Source organism: Phocoena sinus, chromosome 2, assembly GCF_008692025.1.
Source record: "Phocoena sinus isolate mPhoSin1 chromosome 2, mPhoSin1.pri, whole genome shotgun sequence".
NCBI classification, from domain to species: domain Eukaryota; kingdom Metazoa; phylum Chordata; class Mammalia; order Artiodactyla; family Phocoenidae; genus Phocoena; species Phocoena sinus.
Genome location: NC_045764.1, coordinates 31,748,665 through 31,775,939, shown reverse-complemented (window position 1 = coordinate 31,775,939; position 27,275 = coordinate 31,748,665). Strand labels below are relative to the sequence as shown.

General features: G+C 40.0%; 1 protein-coding gene across 2 annotated transcripts; it reads left to right on the top strand.

The window, feature by feature from the left end:
* The first annotated feature begins 424 nt into the window (after nt 1-424).
* MCEE (methylmalonyl-CoA epimerase) lies at nt 425-27,275 on the top strand. 2 transcript variants are annotated; one of them, XM_032624763.1, is made up of 3 exons: nt 425-491; nt 9,117-9,454; nt 26,055-27,275. In XM_032624763.1, the coding sequence occupies exons 1-3, from the start codon at nt 452-454 to the stop codon at nt 26,205-26,207; spliced, it is 531 nt and encodes a 176-aa protein (XP_032480654.1). In that variant the 5' UTR covers nt 425-451; the 3' UTR covers nt 26,208-27,275. The 2 variants fall into 2 exon arrangements, with proteins under 2 accessions (XP_032480654.1, XP_032480655.1); XM_032624764.1 differs by lacking the exon at nt 425-491 and adding an exon at nt 4,832-5,014.

The window sequence follows — 27,275 nt, the reverse complement described above, 5'->3', positions numbered from 1 at the left end:
TACAGCCGCTAGCCGAAGGTTCCGCGGCAAACAGGTTCCGGATCCACCCGCAGCCACAGCCAATGGCAGCCCGAGAACTTTCACCAAGGGGTGCGGGCGGGGGGGGGGCGAAGGGGGCGGGGCAGGAAACCGAAAATCGCCATTGGTCAGCTCGATGAACTTTCTCCAAACTTTTTGTTTTGTATTTCTGAGGGGCCCACAGGAGGTGTCGCGTCCTCCTTTTAACTTTCTGCTTTAGATGCACTCGGTGACTTCAATACATCATGTAGTAAAAGAGAGGACCCGCTCCCAACACCCACGGGAACGCTGCACCACTTGTCACGTCCCCTAGCCTCGTCTGCCCCGCCCCCAGGATCTCGCCCCGCCCCCTAGTGTTGTCTGTCCCGCCCCCCGCCGCGCCTTCGCCCTTTCGACGCATGTGTACGTCGGGAATTAGCTAACGCTTTCAAAGATGGCGCGTGTGCTGATGGCGGCGGTTGCGAGCGCCGTAGGTGAATACTCCGGGCTCGGGGCTGTCCGAGGGTGGGGTGTGCGGGACGGGACGCCAGGGCCAGAGGAGGCCGCTCCGTGGCCAGCGTTCCTGGGTCTGCTGCGCTCTGCCCTCGAGATGCGTTCCTTGGCCGCTGTCAGCACCTTTAGACAGAGAGAGCCAGCCTTCCAGGCACGACTGGGTTAGCGTGGGGTTTTCCTTGTGTGTTTGCGTGTCACAGTCACCACTTCTCTGAGTGGCCCCGGAGGCGAGGGCACCCGGCTAAGGGGCAGCAAGGCTGGACCAGAAGTAAATGCAGTAAATGGCAGAGGGACAGTGAGGTTGTGTTTACCGCACCCCGTGAGAGACGGGGGAGAAACCAGAGGAAGGACAAGCCTTGTGAAAACGCAGGCTGAACTCTGGGCTCGGCCAGCATCCTTCTGAGAACTCTGGAAGGTCAGTTGTGTAAAGAATACGGAAGGAGCGTTTTTTCCCACATGGCCTAAGATATTCCTTATTTTGTATAAAATCAGGGAAGAAAGCAGTAGACTGATTGGAAGTTTCTTTGAGTTTTCTACACCACCATTAAAAAAAGTAGCCTCAAGTTTTCTGTCACCGCAGTCCATCTACTTTCTCCTCTTTCTCTTTTTCTTTTCTTCATCCTTCATCAGAGGGGCAACTATTTCCCTTAATCTGAAATTCCCTGTTAGAAGTGTCGAGTGGTGACGTCTCTGAGTTACTCCTGAACGTTCGTGACAAATCCTTCAGCTGAGCACCTTAAGAAAGTGTTTAAGGGGATGAACTTTCAATAATGTTACGTTTCTCTCCTAGAAAGTGCTGTATGTTCCACCTATTCAAACTGACAGTTCAAGTCGTCTTTCGAAGTCCCGTCTCAAACTGAACATGTTCTTTATTTATTGATCTCTGTAGTCTTTCTTACCAGGCACAAAATGTCTTATGCATCTATCATTGCAAGTCACCAGGGCTAAGTGATGAGAACCACGCAAAATGTGCCGTAATAGTTGTAGCTGTCTCAGCTGTGGATCCGTTTAAAGAGGTGATACGTATACAGGAAAAAATATAACAATAGGCTGAGCACAACTTATTAAAAATTAATCTCTAATTAATAGGTGATACTCAAGGTTTGATAATAACATGCCCTCCTGGCCCCTCTTTCCTCTCCTTGGTAAAATACAAGGCAGCATCTGAGCTCACATACCATTGCAATAGCCCTTTTCAAAAGAACTCATAAAACAGTCATCTCATCTCTTAGAAAGCTGTCTCTGAGGAAATAGACATTGCTCATAGAACATACACTGAAGATATTAAAAACTGAGAACCAAAGAATGGTAAAGAATGTCAGAGGGATGAGAAAATTAAATATCATGGTTGCACAACATCAAGTTTGTTGTCAGACAGACCTAGGCTTAAGGCCCAGCTTTGCCACTCAGTGTGACCCGCAAGGAAATTAATCAGGTCTATTTTTTTTCTCTAAGTGGGAAAAATCTGAAGTACTCACTGAACTATTACTATTCTCTCTAATTTATGGCCATTGAGACTAATAGGCAGAGCTGGGCCACCCCATGATACACTCTTGCTTCAGAATTTGTGATCACAGTTTGTATAGGCAAGATTGTGTGGTAGCATTGTTGCGTAAAAGTAACGACAAAATTAACCTGTGCGTCTTTATTGGGAGAGGTCAGATCAGCGAGATGTTATGCCGTGGGATCTGTCCTACACCCATGAAAGATCCCAGCAGTATGGAGAATGCCTAGAGACTGGGCCATATGTGCATTGGGGGTAATAACTTCTATAAGATATTAGAGTCCCCAAGATGAAACAACAGTCATGAGCAGTGTGGGCGGATTAGAGGGTTACTAAAGCAACTGATTTCAACTTGGAAAAATTGTAAATCAGTATTCCTGTATCAAAAAGTGAAAAGAATACTATGCTTATAATAGCTTCCAGCAGCATTATTCCATGAGGATGTCAGTAGTCACTAAACACTGAAATACTGTCAACAATGTTCTAAAATCAGAGCCCACACGAGTAGATTTTCAAGAGTGAAAGAAGAGTAATCTCCTTGTCATAGAAAGTAGTAAGTTATGGATTGATGAAATGAAACAGTGACTACAGGAGCACTATGTGTGCCAAAACATTCTCCAAATACAAACAGTTCTTTAGTTATTAAATAAGAGTTTGAACGTAAGAGCAGTCCTGTGTATAGGGCAGGTGCACAATCACCTTTTTCCTTTAAAAACGTAAAATGCATTAGAAGTCAGAGATGCTTACATTTATAAGCAAGTTATTGATGTAACCTTTTTAAAAGTGACAGTAATGATAATCCTTGGAATTTATAATGTACCGGGCACTTTTCTAAACCTTTTGTATGTAATATTCGTTTTAGTCTCATGACAATATTATGAGGTAGGTATTATCTTCCTATATGAGAAACAGAGGCACAGAGAGGGTAACTAGCCCAAGGTACACACCAATGGTAGCATCAAGATTTGAACCAGAGCAGTCTAGCACAAGAGCCCACATTCTTAACCATAAAGCATGCTACCTCTTATACTTACACACAAAACCTGAAGGTGAACATATAAATAATAATTTGAATATTAGAGAAGAGGCATTTTTACATGTGTATTTTTAGAAATACTTTTATTCAGTAGTTGTTGGGGGGAAATTAAGGGGAAGGGAATATAACTTCCAAGTCATATATGTATTGCAAGAACTGAATACTAATAAAGATGCATGTTTCTTTTGTAACTTTTATGCACATCTTTGCATAAAGGAAAAGCAAAATGAAAATAGTGTATTCCAGAATAATTTTTTTTTTTTTTTTTTTTGCGGTATGCGGGCCCCTCACTGTTGTAGCCTCTCGCGTTGTGGAGCACAGGTTCCGGACGCGTAGGCTCAGCGGCCATGGCTCACGGGCCCAGCCGCTCCGCGGCATGTGGGATCTTCCGGGACCGGGGCACAAACCCGTGTCCCCTGCATCGGCAGGCGGACTCTCAACCACTGCGCCACCAGGGAAGCCCGAAAATAGTGTATTCCAAAGGCTGGCTTTGATCTATCCTATTTTAGAGGCTTGAACCCTAGATGACTCCACTTTTTATTTCATTGTGGTTGAATATATCTAACTTAAAATTTACAGTTTTAACCATATTTAGGTATACAGGTCAGTGGCATTAAGTACCTTCATATTGTGCAACCATCATCATCTCCAGAACTTTTTCATCATTCCAAGTTGAACCTCTCTGTACCCATTCAACAATAACTCTCCCATTATCCCAAACCCTAGCCCCTGGTAACCACTATTCTACTTTCTCTCTCTGAGTGTGACTACCCTAGGTGCCTGTTATAGGTGGAATGTGTTTACAATTTATATACAATGTGTATCCTTTTGTGACTGGCTTGTTTCCCTTAGCTTAATGTTTTCAAGGTTCACCCATGTTGTGTTGTATGTCAGAACTTCATTCCTTTTTAAGGTTGACTAATATTCCATTGTATGCGTAGACCATATTTTAGTTATCTTTTCATCTGTTGATGGATACGGGTTATTTCCACCTTTTGGCTTTTGTGAATATACACTTAGGAAATGGGTATATAAATATCTCTTCAAATTCCTGCTTTCAGTTCTTTTGGGTATATATCCAGAGATGGGTTGCTGGGTCAAATGGTAATTTTATGTTATGACCCCACTTTTAAGGAACATGAAACTAGCAGAAAAACAGGAGAAGCTCAGAAAAAACAAATCAGGTTAAACACACACAATTTGTTCCAATTTGGCTTGCAAAGGATTGGTTTTGTGAAAAAAGGTAGTTTTGAAAATGGAAACTGAACCTGTTAAAGACAAGAGTGGCCAAGTTACATGACTGTGAGGATAGATCTATGATGGAGTCATATGGAAGTGGGGTAACAGAACTGTTGTCTATTTACTAACTGCAATGAGTAAAAAATGATTCCTAATCATAGTTTTAAACAGGATGAAAATACGTGTATGGTGCCTCTGGTTGAAGGCTGAAAATGAATGGGTTTCTTATCAAACTAACTTGAAGGCACTTGTGATGAACGACTTTCTAAGTATGTCTGTCTCCTCAAACCAGATGTGCAAAAATTCAAACTTAAAAACTTATTACAGGGGCCTCCCTGGTGGTGCAGTGGTTAAGAATCCGCCTGCCGACGTAGGGGACACGGGTTTGAGCCCTGGTCCGGGAAGATCCCACATGCCGCAGAGCAGCTAAGCCCATGCACCACAACTACTGAGCCTGCGCTCTAGAGTCCGTGAGCCACAGCTACTGAAGCCCGTGCACCTAGAGCCTGTACTCCGCAACAAGAGAAGCCACCGCAATGAGAAGCCCGTGCACCCCCCGCCCGCTGCAACTAGAGAAGCCCACGTGCAGCAAGGAAGACCCCACGCAGTGATAAATAAATAAATTCGTTTTAAAAAAACACTTATTACATGTTCTAAAATTAGATTATGTGAAGACTGCACAACTTTGCAAATATACATAAAACAGAATTGGACACTTCAAATGGGTAAACTTTATAGTATATAAATTATATCTCAATATAATATCTCAATATTTCTGTTAAGAAAACCTCATTACAAATGATTATTCACATTCTATGACACTTTACAAATTTAACATATAATTTCTTTAAACAGTAAGTACCCTTAATGTGTTTGAGTATAGACCCTTGCAGCTAAACCTTTTCTTACTTGGAGTCGATGTCGAGAAAGCCTGGCCTGAAATAAAAACAATCTGAATGGAAAGGAATGCAATGTTATTTTTAAGTCAAGGCACTAAAAGTATTTAGCAAGAAACAATATTGAAAGAAAGTTGAAATTAGAGTTAATCTACATACCAGATTTGGTAACATATCCATTTCTCGTACATCAGATTCCTGACGTGAGTGAAAGTTAGTTGTTCATCTTTACAATCCTGTTTTTTTTTAACACTCCTATTTTTAAGTATCTCATACCTTTATTCACACATATGTATACATTGTAGTTTATTCATGGGAAGTAATCCTTTTTGGAATAGTCACGAATTGCACATTATGGAGTTCAAAGTAATGTAGTTCTGTTGTACTTTCTGAGAGAAACCTAAAACTAAAAAGCTGTGGATTCCTATAGTTGGGGTGCAATCTGAAATAAAAACATCTTTTAAAAGTTGGCAAAAGTCAAAGGAGAAACTAATATTTTTAAAGTTCAGTTCACAACAAATTCTTCAGCAACACAATTTTTTTTTTTTTTCAGCAACACAATTTTTAAAGTATCTGTAAGGATCTATATCACTGTAACCCCTTTATTCTGTTTCTTACCCCAATTTGCTTGGTCTGTAGGATTTCACATTTCACTCATAGACTCCTCATTAACACTTTTTTTTGTGGGTGTAAAGTAATACCTAATTGTTGTTTTGATTTGCTTTTCACTGATGGCGAATGATGTTGAATATCTTATGTGCTTTTTGGCCATTTTTATATCATTTACCCTTCATTTTATAATTTATTTTATTTATTTATTTTTGGCTGTGTTGGGTCTTCGTTGGTGTGCGCGGGCTTTCTCTAGTTGCGGTGGGGGGGGCTACTCTTTGTTGCGGTGCGTGGGCTTCTCATCGCAGTGGCTTCTCTTGTTATGGAGCATGGGCTCTAGGCCTGCGGGCTTCAGCAGTTGTGGCTCGCGGGCTCTAGAGCACAGGCTCAGTAGTTGTGGCTTAGTTGCTCCACGGCATGTGGGGTCTTTCCGGACCAGGGCTCAAACCCGTGTCCCCTGCATTGGCAGGTGGATTCTTAACCACTGCGCCACCAGGGAAGTCCCCTACCCTTCATTTTAAAGAAGTGGAATTATTGAATTCTCACCAGTATCATCATATTTATTTCTGTCCTATTCCTAGAATATATGCTTTAGGGACCAAATAAAACCAATAAAGTGATGTTTCCTTTCACAAACTAGTTTACACTTCTAGAAGTAAGATCAACTAAAATATGGCCATAAAATCTTGATTTTTACATTATATAAAGATGTTATTATCTTTCTATTTTCCTAACATACAAAGAAGATTTTGTGTTCTGTTAAAAGGAAAAAGTATCAGTCATTCTTGTAAACTGTTTCCTCCTCTCATTTCCAAATGATAAGGAAGTTATGGAGAAAGACTGTAGTGAGGCTTCTAATAGCATGAGTTGCTTGGGCTTCCTTTTCAGTGCCAGAGTTTTTGGAATGTCCCTAAAGCAAACTGGCATAGGATATAAAGCTTCACCTTCACTTGGACTTGGACGTATTGTAATTTACTCCTTGACATTGCCATATGTTCCATTGCTGGCAATAGAATGCCTGCCAGAGAACCTCCCGCTGCGCCATCTCTTGTAAAGTTATCACTGGTAAGGAGAATTCAGAAATGCCCAGACTCACTGTTTGATGTACTCTTAAAGTTTCACAGAGCAAACAACACTTTACAGCTCATTGACTGTATCTCCAGTTTTTTTTTTTTTTTTTTACTACAGATACATTCTATATTGAAATTTCATTGCAAATTGCACACATAGTAGAGATGCAAGGAAGGAAGGGAAGAGCAGTCTGACTGATGGTTTTGTTGGTTGTTAGCATTTTTAAAATTCACTGCCACCATGCCCTTCAGATGGTTTCTTGGTCTCCACAGAACCCTGCATGCCACTCAACCAGCAAACAGTCCCTGTGTGTCATTAACAATAAGAATGGCTGAATTTACTGTACACCTGTTACAAATGTCTTGCACTGTAGTAGTATATTTTTTACATCAAATATCTAATTTTCACAACAAACCAGCAAGGTAGATATTTAGTGGATAGTACCAGTATTTTTTAAAAAGCTAAAATAAAATACAATAGAACAGAAAATATTAGAGCACATCACATCTAGTAAGGATTAGGTATTCTTTTTATAAAATTTGATTTCAATGGTACATTTATGTATGTGTGTACTGGTTTGGAGTACACTTGAATTTCATGATGACACAATGATTCCAAAGAACCAGAGTCACCAAGGAGAACACAAGACCGGGTGGGACAGTGCGTAGAGAAGAGACAGAGCTGGATGACCTCAGTATTGGGTGTCAGTCCCCCCCAGCCAGCGGGCCTCTCCCAGTGGCCAGAGCAGGACAATTTGCCTGTACACGCTCCCCTTTGCCACAGTCCAAGGAACCCTGTACCCTCCCTGTGGAGGACAGGTGTGACAATGGAGTTGGCCTTGTGACAGTCATGCTCTAAGCAGAGACAAAGGAGCATTTATTGATTCTGAAAGAGGGAGAGTCCCCACAAGGTGATAAGAGCCACTCAGGCTGTGGGCTCTTTATCTCTTGGTGAGGAAGCATTCCACGCCCGAGGCCTATCCTCCTGCAGCTGAGGAGACTGCCTTCTCCACAAGGTATATGGTCTTGAATCAGATCAAGTAGTGCCACTTTCATTTCCCTGTTATCAAAAATTTTAGTAAAGGGGAATTAATTTTATGTTAGCTGAAGCTCTGTAATACTAGGTACTATTTAAAGTGTTATTTCATTAAGAGCTAATAACCCTTTGTTTAAAATATGTATTCTTCAATTTGCTGTTTCATACTTTTTTATTAAGTGATGTAGTTTTGTAGGATTATATTTAGACCTCGTACACGTATATCGTTTTCATTCTGGGGAGAACCTGGCTCTTAAAGTCCAGTATTTTGGGGACTGAAGAAATAGTAGTACATGGGGAGAACACATTGCAGGCTGCTTCAGTTTCCAAATGAAAGGTTTCTTCACATTAGAAGCAGTTTTGCTTCTAATCCTTCAAAATTATAAGAACAATTTTAAAAAATCGCTCAGAGGAAACTCTCATAAGTTTAAGTACCCTCTTGATCTTTGCTTGTTTTTCCCCCAATAATGAGATATTTTCCTTAGTTGGTAATCATCCAAATAAAGTACACATTAAAAGGTATTTATAGGGCTTCCCTGGTGGCGCAGTGGTTGAGAGTCCGCCTGCCGATGCAGGGGACACAGGTTCGTGCCCTGGTCCGGGAAGATCCCACATGCCGCGGAGCGGCTGGGCCCGTGAGCCATGGCCGCTGAGCCTGCGCGTCCGGAGCCTGTGCTCCCCAACGGGAGAGGCCACAACAGTGAGAGGCCCGCGTACCGCAAAAAAAAAATAAAAACAAAAAAAAAGGTATTTATGGTTCTAACTTTAATGAACTTACTGCAGAACGTAAGACAAAAAATTGGTTGTAAGTAGAGAAGAAAATTGCTTGCTATCATCATTAAATGTATGTCGTTTCACTATCACATTCAAACTTACCCTTTATAAAATGCAGAGAATAGCAAATAATCCTTAATGATATGCAGCTATCCTTTAAGTGTTATTGGTAAATATGTTATTATGAAAAATGTCATCCTTTGTCCTGAATTTAGAAAGCTCAGAATTAGCTTTTTAATTCCAGACAGTTATTTCAGAGCAGAGTGAGTAATTCTGACATAAGTTTTTTCATTTATGTACTCTGATTTAATTTCACTAATTAAAAAGAAAAGGTATGTAAATAATTTTTACATAGATGATTATATTTTGTTTTTTCAAAAATTAATTTTAGAAGGGCATCAATTCTCAGAAGAAGGATCTCAATGCCTGCTCCATTTTTCAGGGCTTTTTCCTAGACTTCAAACTCCAGTTCCAACAGTAAGAACTTTTTCCATGTCCGTGTCCTCGCATCAAGTGGCTGGTCAGGTATGGAACCTCGGTCGACTCAATCATGTCGCAGTAGCAGTGCCAGACTTGGAAAAGGCCAAGGCATTTTATAAGAACGTTCTTGGGGCCCAGGTAGGTGAGACGGTCCCTCTTCCTGAGCATGGAGTATCCGTTGTTTTTGTCAACCTGGGAAATACCAAGATGGAGCTGCTTCATCCACTGGGAAATGACAGTCCAATTGCAGGTTTTCTGCAGAAGAACAAGGCTGGAGGAATGCATCACATCTGCATTGAGGTATTTTAGTTAGTTTAATCCTTGGTATTGTAAATATCTCTTTTAAGATGTCTTTTACTTTTGAAGGCTACATATTGCCGCTGTCGTCAGAAAATTCCATTAAGTTCTTTCAGGGAAATGGTAAAATTGGTTCTCTTCAAGGATGGATCTATAGGTATATTCTCTTTCCCTCTAGAAAACTGCAAATAATAATGAAAATATGTTTTATTGAAGTCTGGGTTCAACTATACAAAGGCCACTGAAGTTGGCCAAAACAGATTTGCGTCTTTGCTGTAGTATTTATTGACCACGTACGACCTTCCATGCGATAGGAACACACTGCTTTCACTGTCACAAGGCAATTAAAAGAAACAAGTGACAAGACTTTATAAAGTAAGAATTTCCATATACATGCCTATTATTATAATTATTTTCTATCTTTAAAATTCTAATAACTTCTTCCTTATTACAAAGGCAATACATTTTCAATTACTGACTGATTTCTCAGATCTTCTCAGTTGCATCTGCTAACAATTCCTGAAAAAAACCATGAAGTGTTAGACAAGAACATTCTCATTAGAGAGCCTTTATCTGTAGATGTTCATGTTCAGATAACTGCTTCTGGAATATCAGCATTACCAATTATGCTTCAATTTAAATTATTTTGGTAGGACAAGTCTCTTGATAGACGGAATGACATAATTCATAGTTAGGCCTCATTCCCAGTCCAGGAGAGGGGGGGGTTTGGTTCCAGCATGAACCCAAGAATTTACTCAGTTTACATTGCAACTATATTTGAGAACCTACCGCGTGTACTCCACGGAGGGCTTGGATTCAGCAGTAAGAAAGGCATGGCCGTGCCCGCGGTCAGGAGGGGCAGCTGCTTACACTGCACTGGGATAAGCAGAATTAACGTGTCTTCTTAGTTGTGAAACGAAGGAAAGATTGATTGCTCCTGGCAGGCCAAGGAGGTGGTAAGGTATCGCAGGGCATGAGTTACAATGAATGTGAAGGAATCCCCAGGTGGACAAGGGGAGGAAGGTATTCTAGGCAGAAGGAGAGCACATAGAAAGGCATCGGGTTATCATAACTACCAGCATTGTGTCCTCTGGCTGGATACGAAATACTAGACGTGCCTTATTTAATTCTCGTAGCTACCCTTGAGGGCTATATTAACCCCATTTGACAGGCGAGTAGTTAGAATAGTTAACTTGCCTGCAGTCACATATGTAGGACATGGCAAAGGTGGGGTTCAAACCCAGGTTTGTTCTGATTCCAGGATCTGCACTGTTAGCCAGGGTGCCAGATTGCCTTCATTGGATTAGCTGAGTTTAAAATTTCAGGTGGGGAAGCCATAAGATAGTGGACAAAGGAGCTAAACAAGGCCTAATATTTAACCTTTATCCCTTTTTTAGGGTGTTAATTTTGGCTGCAAGTCTTTGTTTCAGTGGACTTGAGGGCTTGTCTAAGTCTCCCCAGGATGACAAGCAGGATCCTCAGCCCTTGAATGCACTCATCTCTCTCCCACACTATACTGTCTGTGTTCTACATCAGAGAACCCAGGCCTTCAAAGGAAGCCACTGCGAGTTAGAAGTTCAGTTAAGTAAAACATAGTGGAAGTTGAGTTATGTAAAAGTGAATTCAAAAGTCCAGATTAAAGGGGGGAAATGAAAATGTTTGTCAGTATAAAATGAAGGTAGGTGATAGGAGGAGTTGTGAAGAGTGGTTAGTTAGCTGCTGCATTAGTATGCCACACACCCCATCACGAGTCTCTGCTCTCCGTAAAAAATAAAATGTCTTGACTGGGTAGATTTTATTTTTCTATTCTCAGTCTAAGATGAGCTGTCCCAGGCTGATGGCACAGCTCTGCTGTCAGTAATGTATGACTTACAGGGTAGCTCCAGGCCTCACCAAAGGCAGAGAGAGAACACAGGGCAGGTATCTTCAGGGGGTGACCTCGAAACCAAACATATCACTCCTGTTCCTGTCGTTGGTTTGGTCACATGGCACACTCGACCTCAAGTGTAGTCTGTTGTCAGGCACTTACATGCCTTGCTAAAACCTGGGGCCTGGTATAATTAAAAGGAAGAAATGGAAAGTGGGTACTGGAGGCCACCAGTTTATGCTAGTTGGTAATTTTTAAAAGTGGTATTGCAGGGATAGCATGACACTTTTTTCTGAATGAAGATATGCTTTAAGGTGGAGTCATTTGAGAATCATTGTCACCTGCTGTGGAAACCTGTGAAATGAAGTTGTTACCACACGCAGGGGCTTGGTTCCCTAACTCACCAGAGAGAGCAGAATTCCTCACCGATCCTTGAACAGGAAAAACATTTTTGTTGAATGAACCTGCAGAGATTTCAGAGTTAATTATTTTACCATAGTGTAACCTAGTCTCTCCTGCTAATACAACTGAGGTCTGAAATTGTCTTCCACTGGAAGTACAAAGGTGATAGAACTCGTCAGAAGATATTTCTTTGGTCATTCCAGTTTCTGTGGCCACATAATACGTTATCCCTACACTTCAGGGTGTGATGACAACTATTGTATCTTGCTGGGGATTTTGTGGGTTGGGAGTTTGGGGGAGGGTTCTGCTGGGCAGTTCTTGCTTGGTGTCTGTCCTGCAGCTGCGGTCAAACATGGAAGTGAGGCTCCGCCAGGCCGGGTGTCCCACTCACGTGCTGGTGACTGCTGCTGGCTGGGCGCCGGGTGTGCAGCTGGGCCTCCCAGCAGAGCACATGTGTGTGATCCCTGCAGCTCCACAAGCTGAGGGCGCTTCTCAGGACAGTCGGACTTCTTACCAGGCAGTGGACTTGCTGACTCCTTACCGGCCAGAGTGAATGTCCAAGACTCTGTGGGACTGTGTGGCATTTCCGTCCTGGCCTCGGAAGTCCCACAGCAGCACTTCTGCTGTCTGTTGGTCATAAACAAGTCCTCGAGGCTGACCAGATGCAGGGGGAGAGGAGAAGCTGAGAGGCTATGGCCGCATCTTACAAGTGCTACAGCCATCCATGTAGTGATGTGTTCTAAACAGAAGGAATGTGTGTGAAACTTCTAGAAGGTCTAGAACGATTTTATTTTCAAATAGCCAGAAGTGGGAACCAGGACCATTCCCTCTGCAAGAGGAGGCAACCTGTCTACCTTTGTGAATAGAAGGAGACTCAAGAGAGGGGTACTTGAAAGGTGGAAGGTGATAAATACACGTGTGTTTGGCTTTCCCTAGAGGAAGTTTGGAGGTCATCTTGTTCCGTCTTTTTCTTGCTGACATGCGCACCCAGCAGCCTCAGTTGTCTGGCACAGCTGTGCTGATGTGCATGTGTGCTTCTGACCTTTCGCAGGCCTCTCCCTGAGGAGAAGCTTGTGGTATCGAATAGAACTACCCCTGCTTTCGCTAAATAACTTAGACAGCAAGGTATGTCACAGTGAAAACCTTAAAGGCCACTGAAAATATTTACTTATTCAACAAATTAGTACTGTTGTAAAAATATTTAAGTGCTTCCATGCTGGTCGGTAAATAGCTGCTGCTCTAAACCTTCTGAGTAACATCCTCCTTCCAGAAGGACCCTTCTCTGAGACCCCCTCAGACATCTCCCCCCGCCACACACACACAGTTCAGCAACTGAAGGCTTACTACTCAGCACAGCGGGGGTCCTCCAGGACCCTGGATAAGGTGCCTTCTGTTCTGTTTGGTTGGTGTCTTTGTCTGTTATGTTCCTGGTCATTAAGCGTTTTCAGGGTCACTGTGACTTTCACTGCATTAGGTGCCGGGATGTGTAGCTACACAAAAAAGTCCCGGTCCTCTCAGGATTGCCCGCTGCTTCACGTTTTTATGTGTGCCCTGCACTTCCCACAGAGGATTAGAGGTGACTGGCCAAAATACAGCCTATGAGATACTAAAGGATAAACCTAAGTAACAGTGCAAGTTAGAACAAAGGAAAATGAATCAAGAGAAAACTCAAGGTAAGATTAGTGTACCCACTCGTTCTGTCAAATATTTCCTTCTAGTTGCCAAAACAAAAGGGAAAATAAATACTATTAAAAACAGTCGTGGCCCCTTCCCCTTCTTCCCCTCCCTTCGTGCCATCCTGGAGACTTTAGGTAGAGCAGAGCCAAACACTAGTGCACGCTGCTGGGGAGAGCGGGGGAGCCCAGAGCGGGGTGCGGGGCCACGTGGGATGAGGGGCCCCCTCGAGCAGAGCTGCCTGCTGTGGGAAAGCTGGAGGCCGAGTAGGGTACCCACGCGTAGGGAGCCTCCAGCGCAGGGTGTCCAAGTCTGAGCAGAGGATGCCACCAGGCTTGGGGCGTCAGAGTGAGAAGGGCAGCAGTGCTGGGGGCCAGCCCAATGCAGGGAGCGGGGTCCCAAGCATGTTGGGAGCATAGGGTGTGAGAGCCTGAGCAGAACGTGTGCGCGCGTGCATGCACGTGCAGGGGGCACCTGGTGTGGGGAGGCAGGGCCTGAGCTGTGTGTGGAGTGTGTCAATGCCGTGGGAGACGACGACTCATGGGGAGGTGAAGCCAAGCGGGCTTGTGGATGGGGTGGCCGCTATGGGCAATCAGGGCCTGAGCAGGGTGAGGAAGGTGTACACACGTTGGGGCCACTCTGTGCAGGAAGGGGGGACCCAAGCAAGGTGGCGAGGACTTGAGTACGGGGAGTGGGGTGGGAGGCCCTGATGCAGGGGGCCAGGCCCAGCGAATGGGAGCTTAGGTGGGGTGAGGAAGCAACCAGATGGGGTAGGGGGAGGACACGTGGGGTGAAGCGAGCGTTGCTGAGGGAGGGGCAGCAACAGGGTAAGGACTGGTTCCGGGGAGGTGTATCAGGTGAGTGGGTATAGCTCCCCAGTGTCGGAGATGGTGGTATAAATACACAAAGGATGTTAGATTATGAAAGAAAAAAACTTTAAGGTGAGAGACTAGCAAGGTAACTTATTTCCTGCGTGCTGGGAAATGTCTGTTCTCCAATGAAGAAGAGAGAAAATTCTACTTTTTGAAAAACTCCATTCTCATTTCGGCTTTACAGTAAACCCTAGGGAATTGCTAAGCTCTACAAGTGATCTGTGTATCACCAGTCCCCAGACGTGGGGCTTTTGTAGAATGATTACATTTCCAGAGAACAAAGGAAGTGGGCAGTTTGATCAGGTTTTTTAACTTTCTCTGTTATTCAATAAGGAAAAATTTTAAAAATTCTGTCTCTTGCCAACATCATTTTGGAAGAGAAAGGGCATTTTATTACCAAGAATAAACAGAGGAGAAGAAAAAGGAGAAATCCTCTTGGAATAAAAGAGTTCTGTCAATTAAGATATTTAGTTTTTTTAATGTTTTATTATCAACTGGTGAAAATTTCAGAGCAGCATTTGGGAAACTTTCTATATAGCCACCACCAGACCACATAGCAAGTATGGAAGCCAATGTGTGCCCTTCTGAAATAATCCCCAGGACTACACAGGAACCTTCTGAACACGATACAAAGTGAGAACAGTGTTAGGTTTGCATAATTCACTTAGTTATTTGTTTTTTTGGGAAAAGACAGTTGAAACAGAAATGTTTTATTCAGACTTTTAATTTTAACTTCCATGGATTTATATCAGTTTGAAGATTAAATTCATTCATTATTGGTATCAATAAGCACTATTATAATTTTATATAAAATAAAAAGCCTATATTTTTAAGATTAATCAAAATATGCACCATTAAAAGTAGCACATTATTCTTGTTCATAAATTTTGGTCACTGTGAATTATATACCTTAAGGTTTTTAAAAAGATGTTATTTAGTCCAACTTCGTGTCTTTCAACAAACAAGATTGCATTGCCATTTTCAGATGAGGCAGCTGAGGACCAAAGAGAGCATAAGCTTTACCTGAAGGTTCTGAATTCTGATTGTGAGAATCCAAACATTTTTTTATGTGGAGTACTGTCACTCTTAATTTCCAAATTACAGGAGAAAATCAAAATAAATTCCCAGACACAGATACAATACCCCCTGCTGCCTGTCCCCACCCTACCATACCCCCCCAAAACTGATAAGAAGTTGAAATGAATAGCCCAGATATTCACCAATGACATTTAAGGTCTTACAGAGCTATATGGTACACAGTTGTAATTGTGCAAAGGACTATAAAAGCAGATTTTCTTAGATGGGTTATTATTGACTATGTTATTTTTATTACTTAGGGGGACAGACTTAATTTCCCAAATCAAATTACTTCGCATTTTTTTCTAAGCATTCTTTATACCCTTAGAGTAGATAATGCATCTACTTTCAATTCAGAAAAATTAAAACGTTTTTATTTCATTCTTTTTATTATCGCCAAACAGCACATTAGGAGCAGTCTTAGAAAATTGTTAATTTTATGGCAGTACTCTAAACAGAAGGATGGACATGATACAAGATCTTTAAAATCAAAGTCAATGATAGAAATAGTAACAGAAATAGAAATAAACGCTAGTACAATGTCAATTAGGCATTTCCCCCCAAAATCTAAGTTATTAAATCTTAGAAGTATTTCTTGGACTAAGGGATACTGAAGAAGCAGTATACTAAAAATTAAGATGCACTATCAGGGGACTTCCCTGGTGGCACAGTGGTTAAGAATTGCCTGACAATGCAGGGGACACGGGTTCGATCCCTGGTCCGGGAAGATCCCACATGCCACAGAGCAATTAAGCCCGTGCACCACAACTACTGAACCTGCGCTCTAGAGCCCACGAGCTACAACTACTGAGCCCGTGTGCTGCAACTACTGAAGCCCGTGCATGCCTAGAGCTCATGTTCCACAACAAAAGAAGCCACCACAATGAAAAGCCCGCGCACGGCAACGAAGAGTAGCCCCCGTTCGCCGGAACTAGAGAAAGCCCACGCACAGCAATGAAGACCCAATGCAGCCAAAAAAAAAAAAATTATAAGATGCAATATCAGAAATGTGGATATTTATAATTGAGTAGAATGTTCTATAATGAAAATATCCATGATCATATGTAGAGTAGAAGTTATCAAAAGGGCACTGTGAAAACAGTCATGATTCTATTATGAAAAATTTCAAACATACAAGAAGTAGAAAAAAATGTAGTGAACTCCCATATTCCCATCACCCAGATTCAACAGTTTTCAAGATCTTGTCACACTTTATCGTTTCTTCCTTTGTTAAACTGTTTAAAAGTAATTCACAGGTCATTTTACCTTTATGTAGTTTGTGTCTCTAAAAAATAAATAACCACAATGACGTTATCATATTGATCAAAATTGACAAAAATACATCTTTTGTCACCATCATATACACAGTTATAAATCACATTTACTAGATTGATTCACGAATGTCCTTATAGTTGATGTGTTCTAATCAGGACCCAAACAAGATCCACTTATTACAAATGTTGTTAATCTCTTTAGGTTCTTTTTAAAAAAAATATTATTAACATCTTACTAGTGCAGTACATTTGTCACAATTAATGAGCCAAATCGATACATTATTATTAACTAAAACGTATACTTCATTCAGATTTTCTTAGTTTTTACCCAGTGTCCTCCAGTGTCCTTTTTCTGTTCCAGGATCCCATCCAGGTACCACATTACGTTTAGTTATCATGTCTTTTTAGGCTCCTCGTGCCTGTGACATTTTCTTAGACATTACTTGTTCTGGATGGCCTAGATATGTTTGAGGATTACTGGTTGGTTTTTTTTTTATAGAATGTCCCTCAGTTGAGATTTGTCTGATGTTTTTCTCGTGATTAGACTAGGGTTATTGATTTTGGGGAGGAAGACCACAAAGGTAAAGTGCCATTCGCATTACATCATGTCAGGGGTACATACTATCCACATGACTTATCACTGCTGATGTTGGCCTCGAGCTCCCGGCTGAAGAAGTGTCATCATGTTTCTCCACTGTAAAGATACGATTTTTTTTCTTTTTCTCCATATTATAATCTTTAGGAGGAAGTCACAGTGTGAAGCCAAAACTGAAGGAATGGAGAGTTATGCTCCTTGATCATTCCGTAAATTATTTGGAATTTTTCTGTATGGAAGATTTCTCTGTTTCCCCCCATTTATTTATTCAGTCATTTATTCTTCAATCACTTATTTATTCAGTCATTTATTTTATATTATTAATGAGTTCTACACATTTATTTTATACTTTAGACTGTAATCCAATACTACTTTATTTTGTTGCTCAAATTGTTCCAGCTTTGCCAGTAGGGCATTTTGGTTGACTCCTGTGTCCCTTTGACGTACCCTATCTTTTTTATTTTTCCTCCCATGCTTCCTTATTTTCTGGCACTGCAAGATGCTCCAGACACATCATCTGTGTTCCCTCTGCTAATCTTGAACTGGCCATCTCCCCAAGAAGCCCTGGCTTCTTTCACTAGAGAATGGTGTTAGAAACCAAGATCTGGGCTCAAGATGTGCTTGTTGCCACTGGGGTGTCATTGCTTCTAGGCCTTCTCAGCTAACAGAGCAATGACCTATGTGTGTGTATGCTGTATATATACATATATCTGTAAGCATGCCTATATTCAACCATAACTCATAAGATGTCTGTTTGACACGCTCATGAACTCATGAGTTCATACTGATGTCTCTGACCTTAATCCATTACCACATGGACCACTCTAGCCTTCTCCCTTGCTTGTCTATAACCCCTCATTCCAATAGGGAGAAACTTGGCTCCTACCATGTGCCATCCCTTTACTTAATTGTTCAATTTCCGTATGGATATATAGTGATTGTATTAATTTCCTAGGGCTGCCGTAATAAGTTACCACAAACTTGGTGGCTTAAAACAATACAAATTTGTCCTCAGGTTCCAGAGGCCAGAGTCTAAAATCAAGAGGAAAAAATACAGAAGGAACAAAAAAACAGAATAGAGCATAAGAGAGTTGTAGAGCATGGTCAAAAGTTTTAGCAGAGTATACTTGGAGCCCCAGAAAGAGAGAAGAGAGAAAATAGAACAGAAGCAATCATTGAAGAAATAGTCGACAAGGACATTACCAATCAGAGGTAAGACATCAACCCACAGATTCAAGCCCAGCAACCCGAAGCAGGGCAAATACAAATGACACCACCTGAGCGCCCCACAGTCATGTTGAGAACCAAGGATAAAAGAAAATCTTAAAAGCAGTTAGTGAAAAACAAGACAACAGAAGTTATGAAATGATGCAATATGTAGTGACATTTTTTAGGTACTGAAAAGAAACTGCCAATTTAGAATTCTGTCAATAAATCCAGCCAAGATGGTGTAACAGAGACCAGATTTATCCTTTAGCCTCGAAGAAAAAAATTTAGACAAAATATATGAAATAACAATTTTTGGCATTGGACATCCGGCAGCACAACACATTGATTTCTCAGGGAAAGAAGACAACCAAGGTAACCCTACAGTTTCCCAGCTTACTGGCTGGAGAGAGTGTTTCCAGGCTGCAGTGCAGGAAGGGAGGATCCAAGTGAAGTTCAGCAGCCTCCCTGCGTTGAGGAGGTGGGAGCAGAAAGGATGGGGAGGCCGTGGTGATCTGAGTTTGCCATATAAAGGACTGGAAAGGAGAGAGCTGCATGGAGAGTATTCTCCAGAGGTCAGCAACGCCTCTCAGCTCTTCATCTGAATAGTGAACAGTGCATGTGTGTGAGGATGCTGCCTGAAGCTGGGAATAGAACTCCTTGAAAGGATTAGAGGGGACAGTCCTTACACAGCGATTGATGAAAAAGCCATGTTCTTACCAACCATAGTGGAGAGACCTTGTAATTCATGAGACATTGGGTAGAGTATTCAGAAGAGCTTTGCATTAGTTGTGAGGAAAATTGATCCTAGACTTTGGGCTGCTCTGATCCTTCAGTAGGTGAGTGGATAAATAAGCTGGTACATCCAGACAGTGGAATATTTTTAGCACTAAAAAGAAATGAGCTATCAAGCCATGAAAGGACACAGAGGGATCTTAAATGCATATATTACTGAGTGAAAAAAGCCAATCTGTAAAGACTGTATATTGTATGATTCCAACTATATGGCATTCTGGAAAAGGCAAAACTATGGAGACAGTGAAAAGATCAGGGGTTGTGAGGGTGGGGAGAAATGATGACTAGGCAGAGCAGAGAGGATTTTTAGGGCCGTGAAAGTACTCTGTATGATACCAAAATAATGGATACATGTCATTATACATTTGTCCAAACCCGTAGAATGTACAACACCAATAGTGATCCCTAAGGTAGACTGTGCACTTTGGGTGATAACGCCGTGTCAGTGTAGGTTCATCAGTTGTAGCAAATGTACCATCTGGTGGGGGATGCTGATAATGATGGAGGCTGTGCCTGCTCTTGGGGCAGGGATTGTGTGGGAACTCTCTACTTCTCAATTCTGCTGTGAGCTTAAAACTGCTCAAAAAAAATAGTCTTTGGGACTTCCCTGGCGGTCCAGTGGTAAGGATTCTGTGCTTTCATTGCCAAGGGCATGGGTTCGATCCCTGGTCGGGGAACTAAGATCCTGCAAGCCACGCGGCATGGCCAAAAAAAAAAAAATACTCTTTAAAAAAATAACATAACCCCCTGTCACCCTAGAATTCTAACCTTGATGAAAATATCCTTTAAAAATGAAAGTGAACTGAAAACATTTTTAATTAAACAAAAATAAGAAGATTATGCCCAGCAGACCTGTGCTACAAGAAATACCAAAGAAGTTCTTCAGGATGAAGGGAAATGATACCAGGTAAAAACTCAGATCTTTAGAAGAAATGAGGAGCACCAGAAATGGTAAATATGTAGGTTAAAATAATAACTTTTTTATTACCTTAAATTATGTATGAGACAACTGACAATTGAAAATTTTAAAATGCATTGTAGGGTTTATAACATAGAAGTAAAATTTATGACAGTAGTATAAAGGATGGGAGTTGGGCAAATGGAAGTATACTATTGTAAGTTTCATATATTATACATGCAGTGGTAGACTCAGATAAGATCAAAATATACATTGTAAACTCTAGATCAATCAATAAGAAAATTAAGAGATAACTAAAATATAATTAAGGAGATAAAATCAAACACTACGAAAATACATGTTTAAACAAGAGGTCAGGAGAGGAGGAACAAAGTATTAATGAGACAGAAAAAAAGTAAGATGATAGACTTCAATTTAACTATATGAGTATTACATTAAGTTTCATTGGATTAAACATTAATTAAAATGCAAATATTATGTATCTGGATTAATAAAACAAGACACATCTGAAAATGAAATTACAGCAATTTCATTTACAATAGCATCAAAAAGAACAAAATACTAAGGAATAAATTTAACAAGAGAACTGTCAAAATTGTACTCTGAAGACTATGAAACATTGTTGAAAGAAATTAAAGAAGGCCTGAATAAATGGAAAGATATTCTGTGCTCGTGGATCAGATGACTGAGTATTGTTAAGACGTCAATATTCCCTAAATTAATCTACGGTTTCAGTGCAGCTGCTATCAGATTCTCAGCTGGCATCTTTGCAGAAATGGACAAACTAATTGTGAAATTCACATAGAAATGCAAGGGATCCCAAATAGCCGAAGCAATCTTGAAAGAGAAAAACAAAGTTGGAGGATTCACACTTATTGACTTTAAAACTTACTACCATCAAAGGTAATCAAAATGGTGTGGTACTAGCATAAGGATAGAAACAGAGATCAATGGACTACTCTAGAATTAAGAGTCAGACATAAACCCTCATACTTGATTTGCAATGAGGGTACCAACACCCTCCAGTGGGGGAAAAATAGTCTTTTCAACAAATGGCATTGGGACAACTGGATATCCACATGCAAAAGAATGTATTGGAACCCTTACCTCACACCATATGAAGATTCGTTTTATATCTGGACACAACACAGTGACACTTGGGTAGGTGAAAGGCAGAACTCTTTGTTACAGCTCCAAAAGAGAGAAGGCTACCAGGTAGGGCACATGGGGTTGTACTGGGGACAGGGTAACAGCAACTGGAGCTGTAGAAGGTAGCTGAGTGGGACAAGTGGAGGGGGTTTAGCTAGGTTTCATGGGCTCCCTGTAGATTAGCTAATTTGAGTAATTCTGTGGGCTCTGGGGCATAGGGACTGTACCCAGTTGTCTGGTACCTGTCTCTGCAGCAGCTAAGGTGGGCACATACTGGCCCCAGGATATGAGAGCCTGATAAGGGAGGTGATTGGCATGCAGGCTTAATCAGTTGCTCCAGAATGAGAACTGACCAGCCTCTACCAGGGCCTCAAAACTGGGTTAAGACAGCATTTCAGAAAAAATCCCCGAAAGTTATATAATACCATATAAAAATTAACCAAACGTGGATCAAAGACCTAAACGTAAGAGCTAAAACTATAAAACTCAGAAAAAAACATAGGTGTACATTTTATGACCTTGGATTAGGCAATGGTTTCTTAGATATGACACCAAAAGCTCGTGATAAACAAGAAGGTTGATAAGTTCGGCTTCATCAAAATTAAAAACTTTTGTGTAACGACAACTCATAGAATGGGGGAGAATATTTGCAAATCATATATCTGATAAAGGACATATCCAGAATATTCAAAGAACTATTACAACTTGTCTTTATCCTTAATAATCTTTATCTGCTTGATGTGTCAGATACTGAGAGGTATGCATGCTTAGTTTGTTTTCTATTTTTCAAGGCAATACTGTTAGGTACATGAAGATTCAAGATTGTTTTATCATCCTGGTTGATTGTTTTTAGGTTGTATATGTTTTTACTTCTGTTAGTATGTTTCATTTTAAGTTCTGTTTTATGTGATATTAGTGTTGCTATATCAACTTTCTTGTGGTTAATATTTACCTGGTATATCTTTTATCCATCCCTTTACTCTTTTCTTGTGTGTGTGGTTTTCTTTAGGTCTATTCCTAGAAGACATTTATATTCTAAAAAGGAGCATATAGCTAAATTTTTTTTTGTTTAAGTATATCTCTCTCAATCAACAAATATATTTAAAATTTTTTATATTCGTATAATCTCATTTTATAATTCATAAATTTAACCTGTCTCCATTTAAAATAACTACTAATGTACTTGAACTTTTTAACTTTTTTTGGTTTTTATTTCTTTTTTCCTTTCTATTGAATTGAGAAACTTTTTTTTTTAATTCTTTCTTCCTCTGCTTTTTTAGAGATTACAAATTCTAGTTCGATTTGTTTAGTAGTTAGCCTTAATTCTTTTAACTTACAGAAAACTTCAAACACAAAAAATGACAGTAATATAATGAACTCTCATGTACCAAAACCCAATTTCAACAGTTATCAATTCATGGATAATCTTATTCCATATATACTCCCTCTATCACATTATCACACTTCCCTTTTCTTATGTTAATGTGAAGACATTTCTAGATGTTATGTAATTTCATCCATAAATATTTTAGTTGTGTGTATGTGTTTATTGCATTTTTTATGTATTTATACAAATTCATAATGGCACCTAAAACAAAATCAATGGTAATCCTCTAATATCATGAAATACCTAGTAGGTATTCAAATTTGTTCTTCTATAACTTTTTATAGTGTGTTTGAATTAAAATCCCAATAATGGGCACACATTACTACTGGTTGGTATGTCTCCTTTGAGCCTTTTTGTTGTCATTTAGTTTTGTGTGTGTGTGTGTGTGTGTGTGTGTGTGTGTGTGTGTGTGTGCGTGTGTGTGTAAGCAGGGGTCTTGAATGATAATTTAGCTAGTTTAAAATTCTAGATTGACATAATTTTACCTCAGTACTTTGACATTACTCCCGTATCTTCTGGTCTCTGTTCCTACTAGTAAGAATTTGTTCAGTTCAATTGTAGGGAGTTGTTGCTTTTCCCTGAGAGCTCTTAAGATATTCTCTGTATCACTGATGTTATTCAGTTTCTCTATTATATGTATAGGTATTGGTTTATCTTTATTTATCCTGCTTTATTCTCAGGTGCACTTTTAATTTGAGGACTCAAGTCTTTCTTCAATTATGGAAAATTATCAGTTATCTATTCAAATATTGCTGTTGTCACTCCATCTGGTCTCTCTTTCTTTAGCTCAGTTTTGCTAGAATATCTGAATCTGTCTTCCATATCTTTTAATATTGCTTTAACATATTTTTATCTATCTTCACCAGTCCCTGCTATGTGCATATGCCTTCAAATGCCAGTGGAATCTTGTCCATGAACTGTCACCAAACTCTTTTGTTCAATAGGCAACACTAGAGAAGGACAAGTTATCGTCTAACCATTAAGAAGAGTCCAGATTTCCCTTCTTATAACCTAAATGTTTATTAGTAGGGAAATGATTAGGTCACCTTTCGTATTTCTATAAAGTAATTAGTTAGGACACTATGTAGTAGGTTAAAAATTGTTGACCTATATGTACTGACATGAAAAAATTGCTAAAATATATTACATAAAAAAGCAAATACAAATAATGCATACAGAAAGCATCATGTACCCCTGTACATACATGCACACACACACAATGTATGTGTGTGTGTGTATATATATAAACTTTAATTGATATACATGTTAGTTAGCCAGACTGCAAAGTTCAGAGCCAGCTATGAAGTTTAGAGCCAGCTATGAAGTTTAGAGGACACGTGGTCCTCCAGAAGACCACCCTTACTCAGTATCATCTGCAAATTTAGAGTTTTCCAAAACCACCCTCATGCTCAATAACGCCCTAGAAATGCTCACAGAGCTCCCCGAAAGCTATTACACTCATTCTTATGGTTTATTACAGAGAAATGATACAGACCAAAACAGCCAATGGAAGAAACACAGAGGGCTCTAAATGCAAAGCTCCCATTTTCCTCAGGACACGTGACCATTCTGGCATTGATGTGTGACAGTATGCCTTGAGTATTGCCAACCAGGGAAGCTCACACAAACTGAAATGTTGAGTTTTTCTTGGGGCTTTACTACTTAGGCATGGTCGATTGATTGATTGCCCACATGGTTCAACTCAGTCTCCAGATCAGCTGATATCATGTGACCCATAGCTCCTACCTTAAATCACATGGTTTCTGGCATGGCCAGCCCCTACCCTAAGACTATGATGGCCAGCTCTACTTTAAGATCCAGATTGGTCAGCTTCTACCCTAAACAGAGACTCTCCTATCAGGTTATATAGGTTATCTCCCACAAGTCAAGGGCAAAGACACTCCTATCAAGGTTACAAAAATTATCTCCCAGAAGTCAAGGCCAGATCCCTCGTGGACAAAACCAGATTCTTTACTACTCCATACATATGTAAGGATTATAATATATTTTAAGATTTGGAAGAGCATACATCAAACTGAGGACAGTAGTTACCTCTGGAGCAGGAAGTATTATTAGTGGTAGTCAAGGGGTTCTTAGCTCTACCTGTATGTTTAAATTTTCATGTACTGTATAATTTTTAACTTATCTTTAAATGGAAAGACTGAATTTAGACTAACTTTGGGAAAATGGAAAAAGAAGTCAAATTCAGTAGAATGAAATTCATTATACGCAGATACAAAAGGGGAAGCCATCAGGAATCCAACTGTTCTGAGAAAGCTGAGACTAGACCAGCTATTTCAAAATAGCATGAAATGACCATCATAGTCTGGGCATGACTTTGAAATAGCTATCAGGTTTAAAAAGAAACATTGTCAGGAATGTACAAGTAGAATGTACTCTGAAGAAATTATAGTTTATTTATAGTAACATTTAGTATCCTTATCAGTGGTTTGACCAGTTTTAGAATCCAGTATGTAATCCTGGGCTCTTTGAAAGTAAGATTGTATAAATATGAACATTTGTTAAATCTATATTTGGGTACATGGGTGTTATTCTCTCTGGATTTTTTTTTTATTATTGTTTGTAATGCTATTAGATCATTAAACTCCAGGGTGATGTATGACTGCCTAGGAATACAGGGATTCTTACTATCCCTTTCTATCCACTTACTGGGTTCCAAGTCTAGGAGGATGATTTTCCAAGACAGAGGAGAATTACTCTTCCATCAGGTATTTAGAAACAGATTTGCTCCTTTCCTAGACTGCTAATAAGTATGAAGAAAATAGAAATGTTTTAGAAGAGACTTGCAAAATTATAAATGTATGCATTTTTTTAGAATGGAGAAAAACATTTTGGTGACAGTTTAATAGTGATTTTCATGTATATGAAGTTCTAATCTCAAAAGTAATAACCAGACAGTTTGTCAGGTGAGAGGTTTGGAGATCAGGGAAGCACTCGTATTTGCTGAGTACCTTCTATAAACTGTGCTCAAAGCTTCTTATCTGTTATTTTAATCTCTTGGCCATTTATATGGCAGGCCTCATGTCCCTCTTATAAATGAAGAACCCAAGGCTCTTAGGAAAAACAATTTATGCAGTATCGTCAACAATACTGCTAGACGAACATGCTATGAAGTGTAGCATACATTATTTAGGTTGTAAGAAATGTTTGCTAATGGTGAAAATTCTTAAGCATTGTGCTTGCTTACCTAGGAAAATTTAGCAACTTCTTTTCCTTGTCTAGAAGTATTAAGCTTATTTCTGTGCTGGTTTAAGAATGGCTCTGCCCAAAGGCAGAGAGCTCGCAGTTTCTTCTAAGCCTTACGATATTATAATTTGGTATTTTTATGACCTCAAATGTGTTCTTATTTATTTCCTTTTCTCAAGGTGGATAATATAAATGCAGCTGTGATGGATTTGAAAGAAAAGAAGATTCGTATTCTAAGTGAAGAGGCCAAAATAGGAGCACACGGAAAACCAGTGATTTTTCTCCATCCTAAAGACTGTGGTGGAGTCCTTGTGGAACTGGAGCAAGTGTGACTTCTGTTCTCAAGAAACTAAATTAATTGCCCTGAAAAAGCCTTATCAAAATGTGCTTTGGCATTGAGTTCTTCACTGCTTCCATCACTTAAAAGTTAAGTCTAATCACAGAAAGAGATTTTTAAAAATTATATGTGTGTGTATATATACATATACACACACATAAAATATTTGCTAATTACTTTGGTTTTTTTCCTGATTTGGAGAAAACTTTGATTACTAAGTACTTACGGAATATTATTAAAATCATATTCATAGAAATAAATTATTCCTGTTCTAAAACAGGGTAATTGAGTACTCGGTGTGTGTGTGCGTAAGAATGGATGCACAAAGTACACCTGACAGCTGTGCATGGCTACATATCTGGGACAAAGTGATTCCTAAGGATGTTACAGAGAGTTTTTTAGAGCAAACTGTTTAAGGTTAAGGAGTTTTTACCTCAGAATTTTTGCTCTTCTGGAGCAGCTCAAGTTCCTTATGGGCCAGTATTTTGGGTGATAGTGCTAGATGTATGAACAAGAAGTTCTGTGGAAAATTTGGTGGCTGATCTAGTGGATGCATAGATAGATGAATTTTTTTTTAAATCAGTAAACATGGAAAGGGCAGTGAATTTGTAGTTATCTGTCACGTACTAGGATACCACAGCAGGTCCTAGAAGAATATACCAAATGAATAGAAACCCACTGCCATGAAATTTATGGTCCAGTTGGGAAAACTACTTCATGAACTAAATGTACTTATAAAACAACATGAATGAGTTGAAAAGAAAAGGAAAGGGAAAGGAATATAGATCTCAGAGATTGTGCTTAGTTAGAGGCATATCAGGTTTTTGGTCAGACTCCCAAAGAGAAACAAGTATCAGATGAATTTCAGGGATCACAGATGTATGTATGGAATGCACAATGTATGGAAAAGTGGTTGGTCTTAAATTCATGGATGATTAGATGTTGAGTGGTGAGTAGTGTGTGCACGTTGAGCTTGTGGTTATGGAAGACAGGTATAACATCTAGTTCTACTTGTCGTTCAGAAGTTACAATAAAAAAGTATAGCATTATCTGACATTCTCAA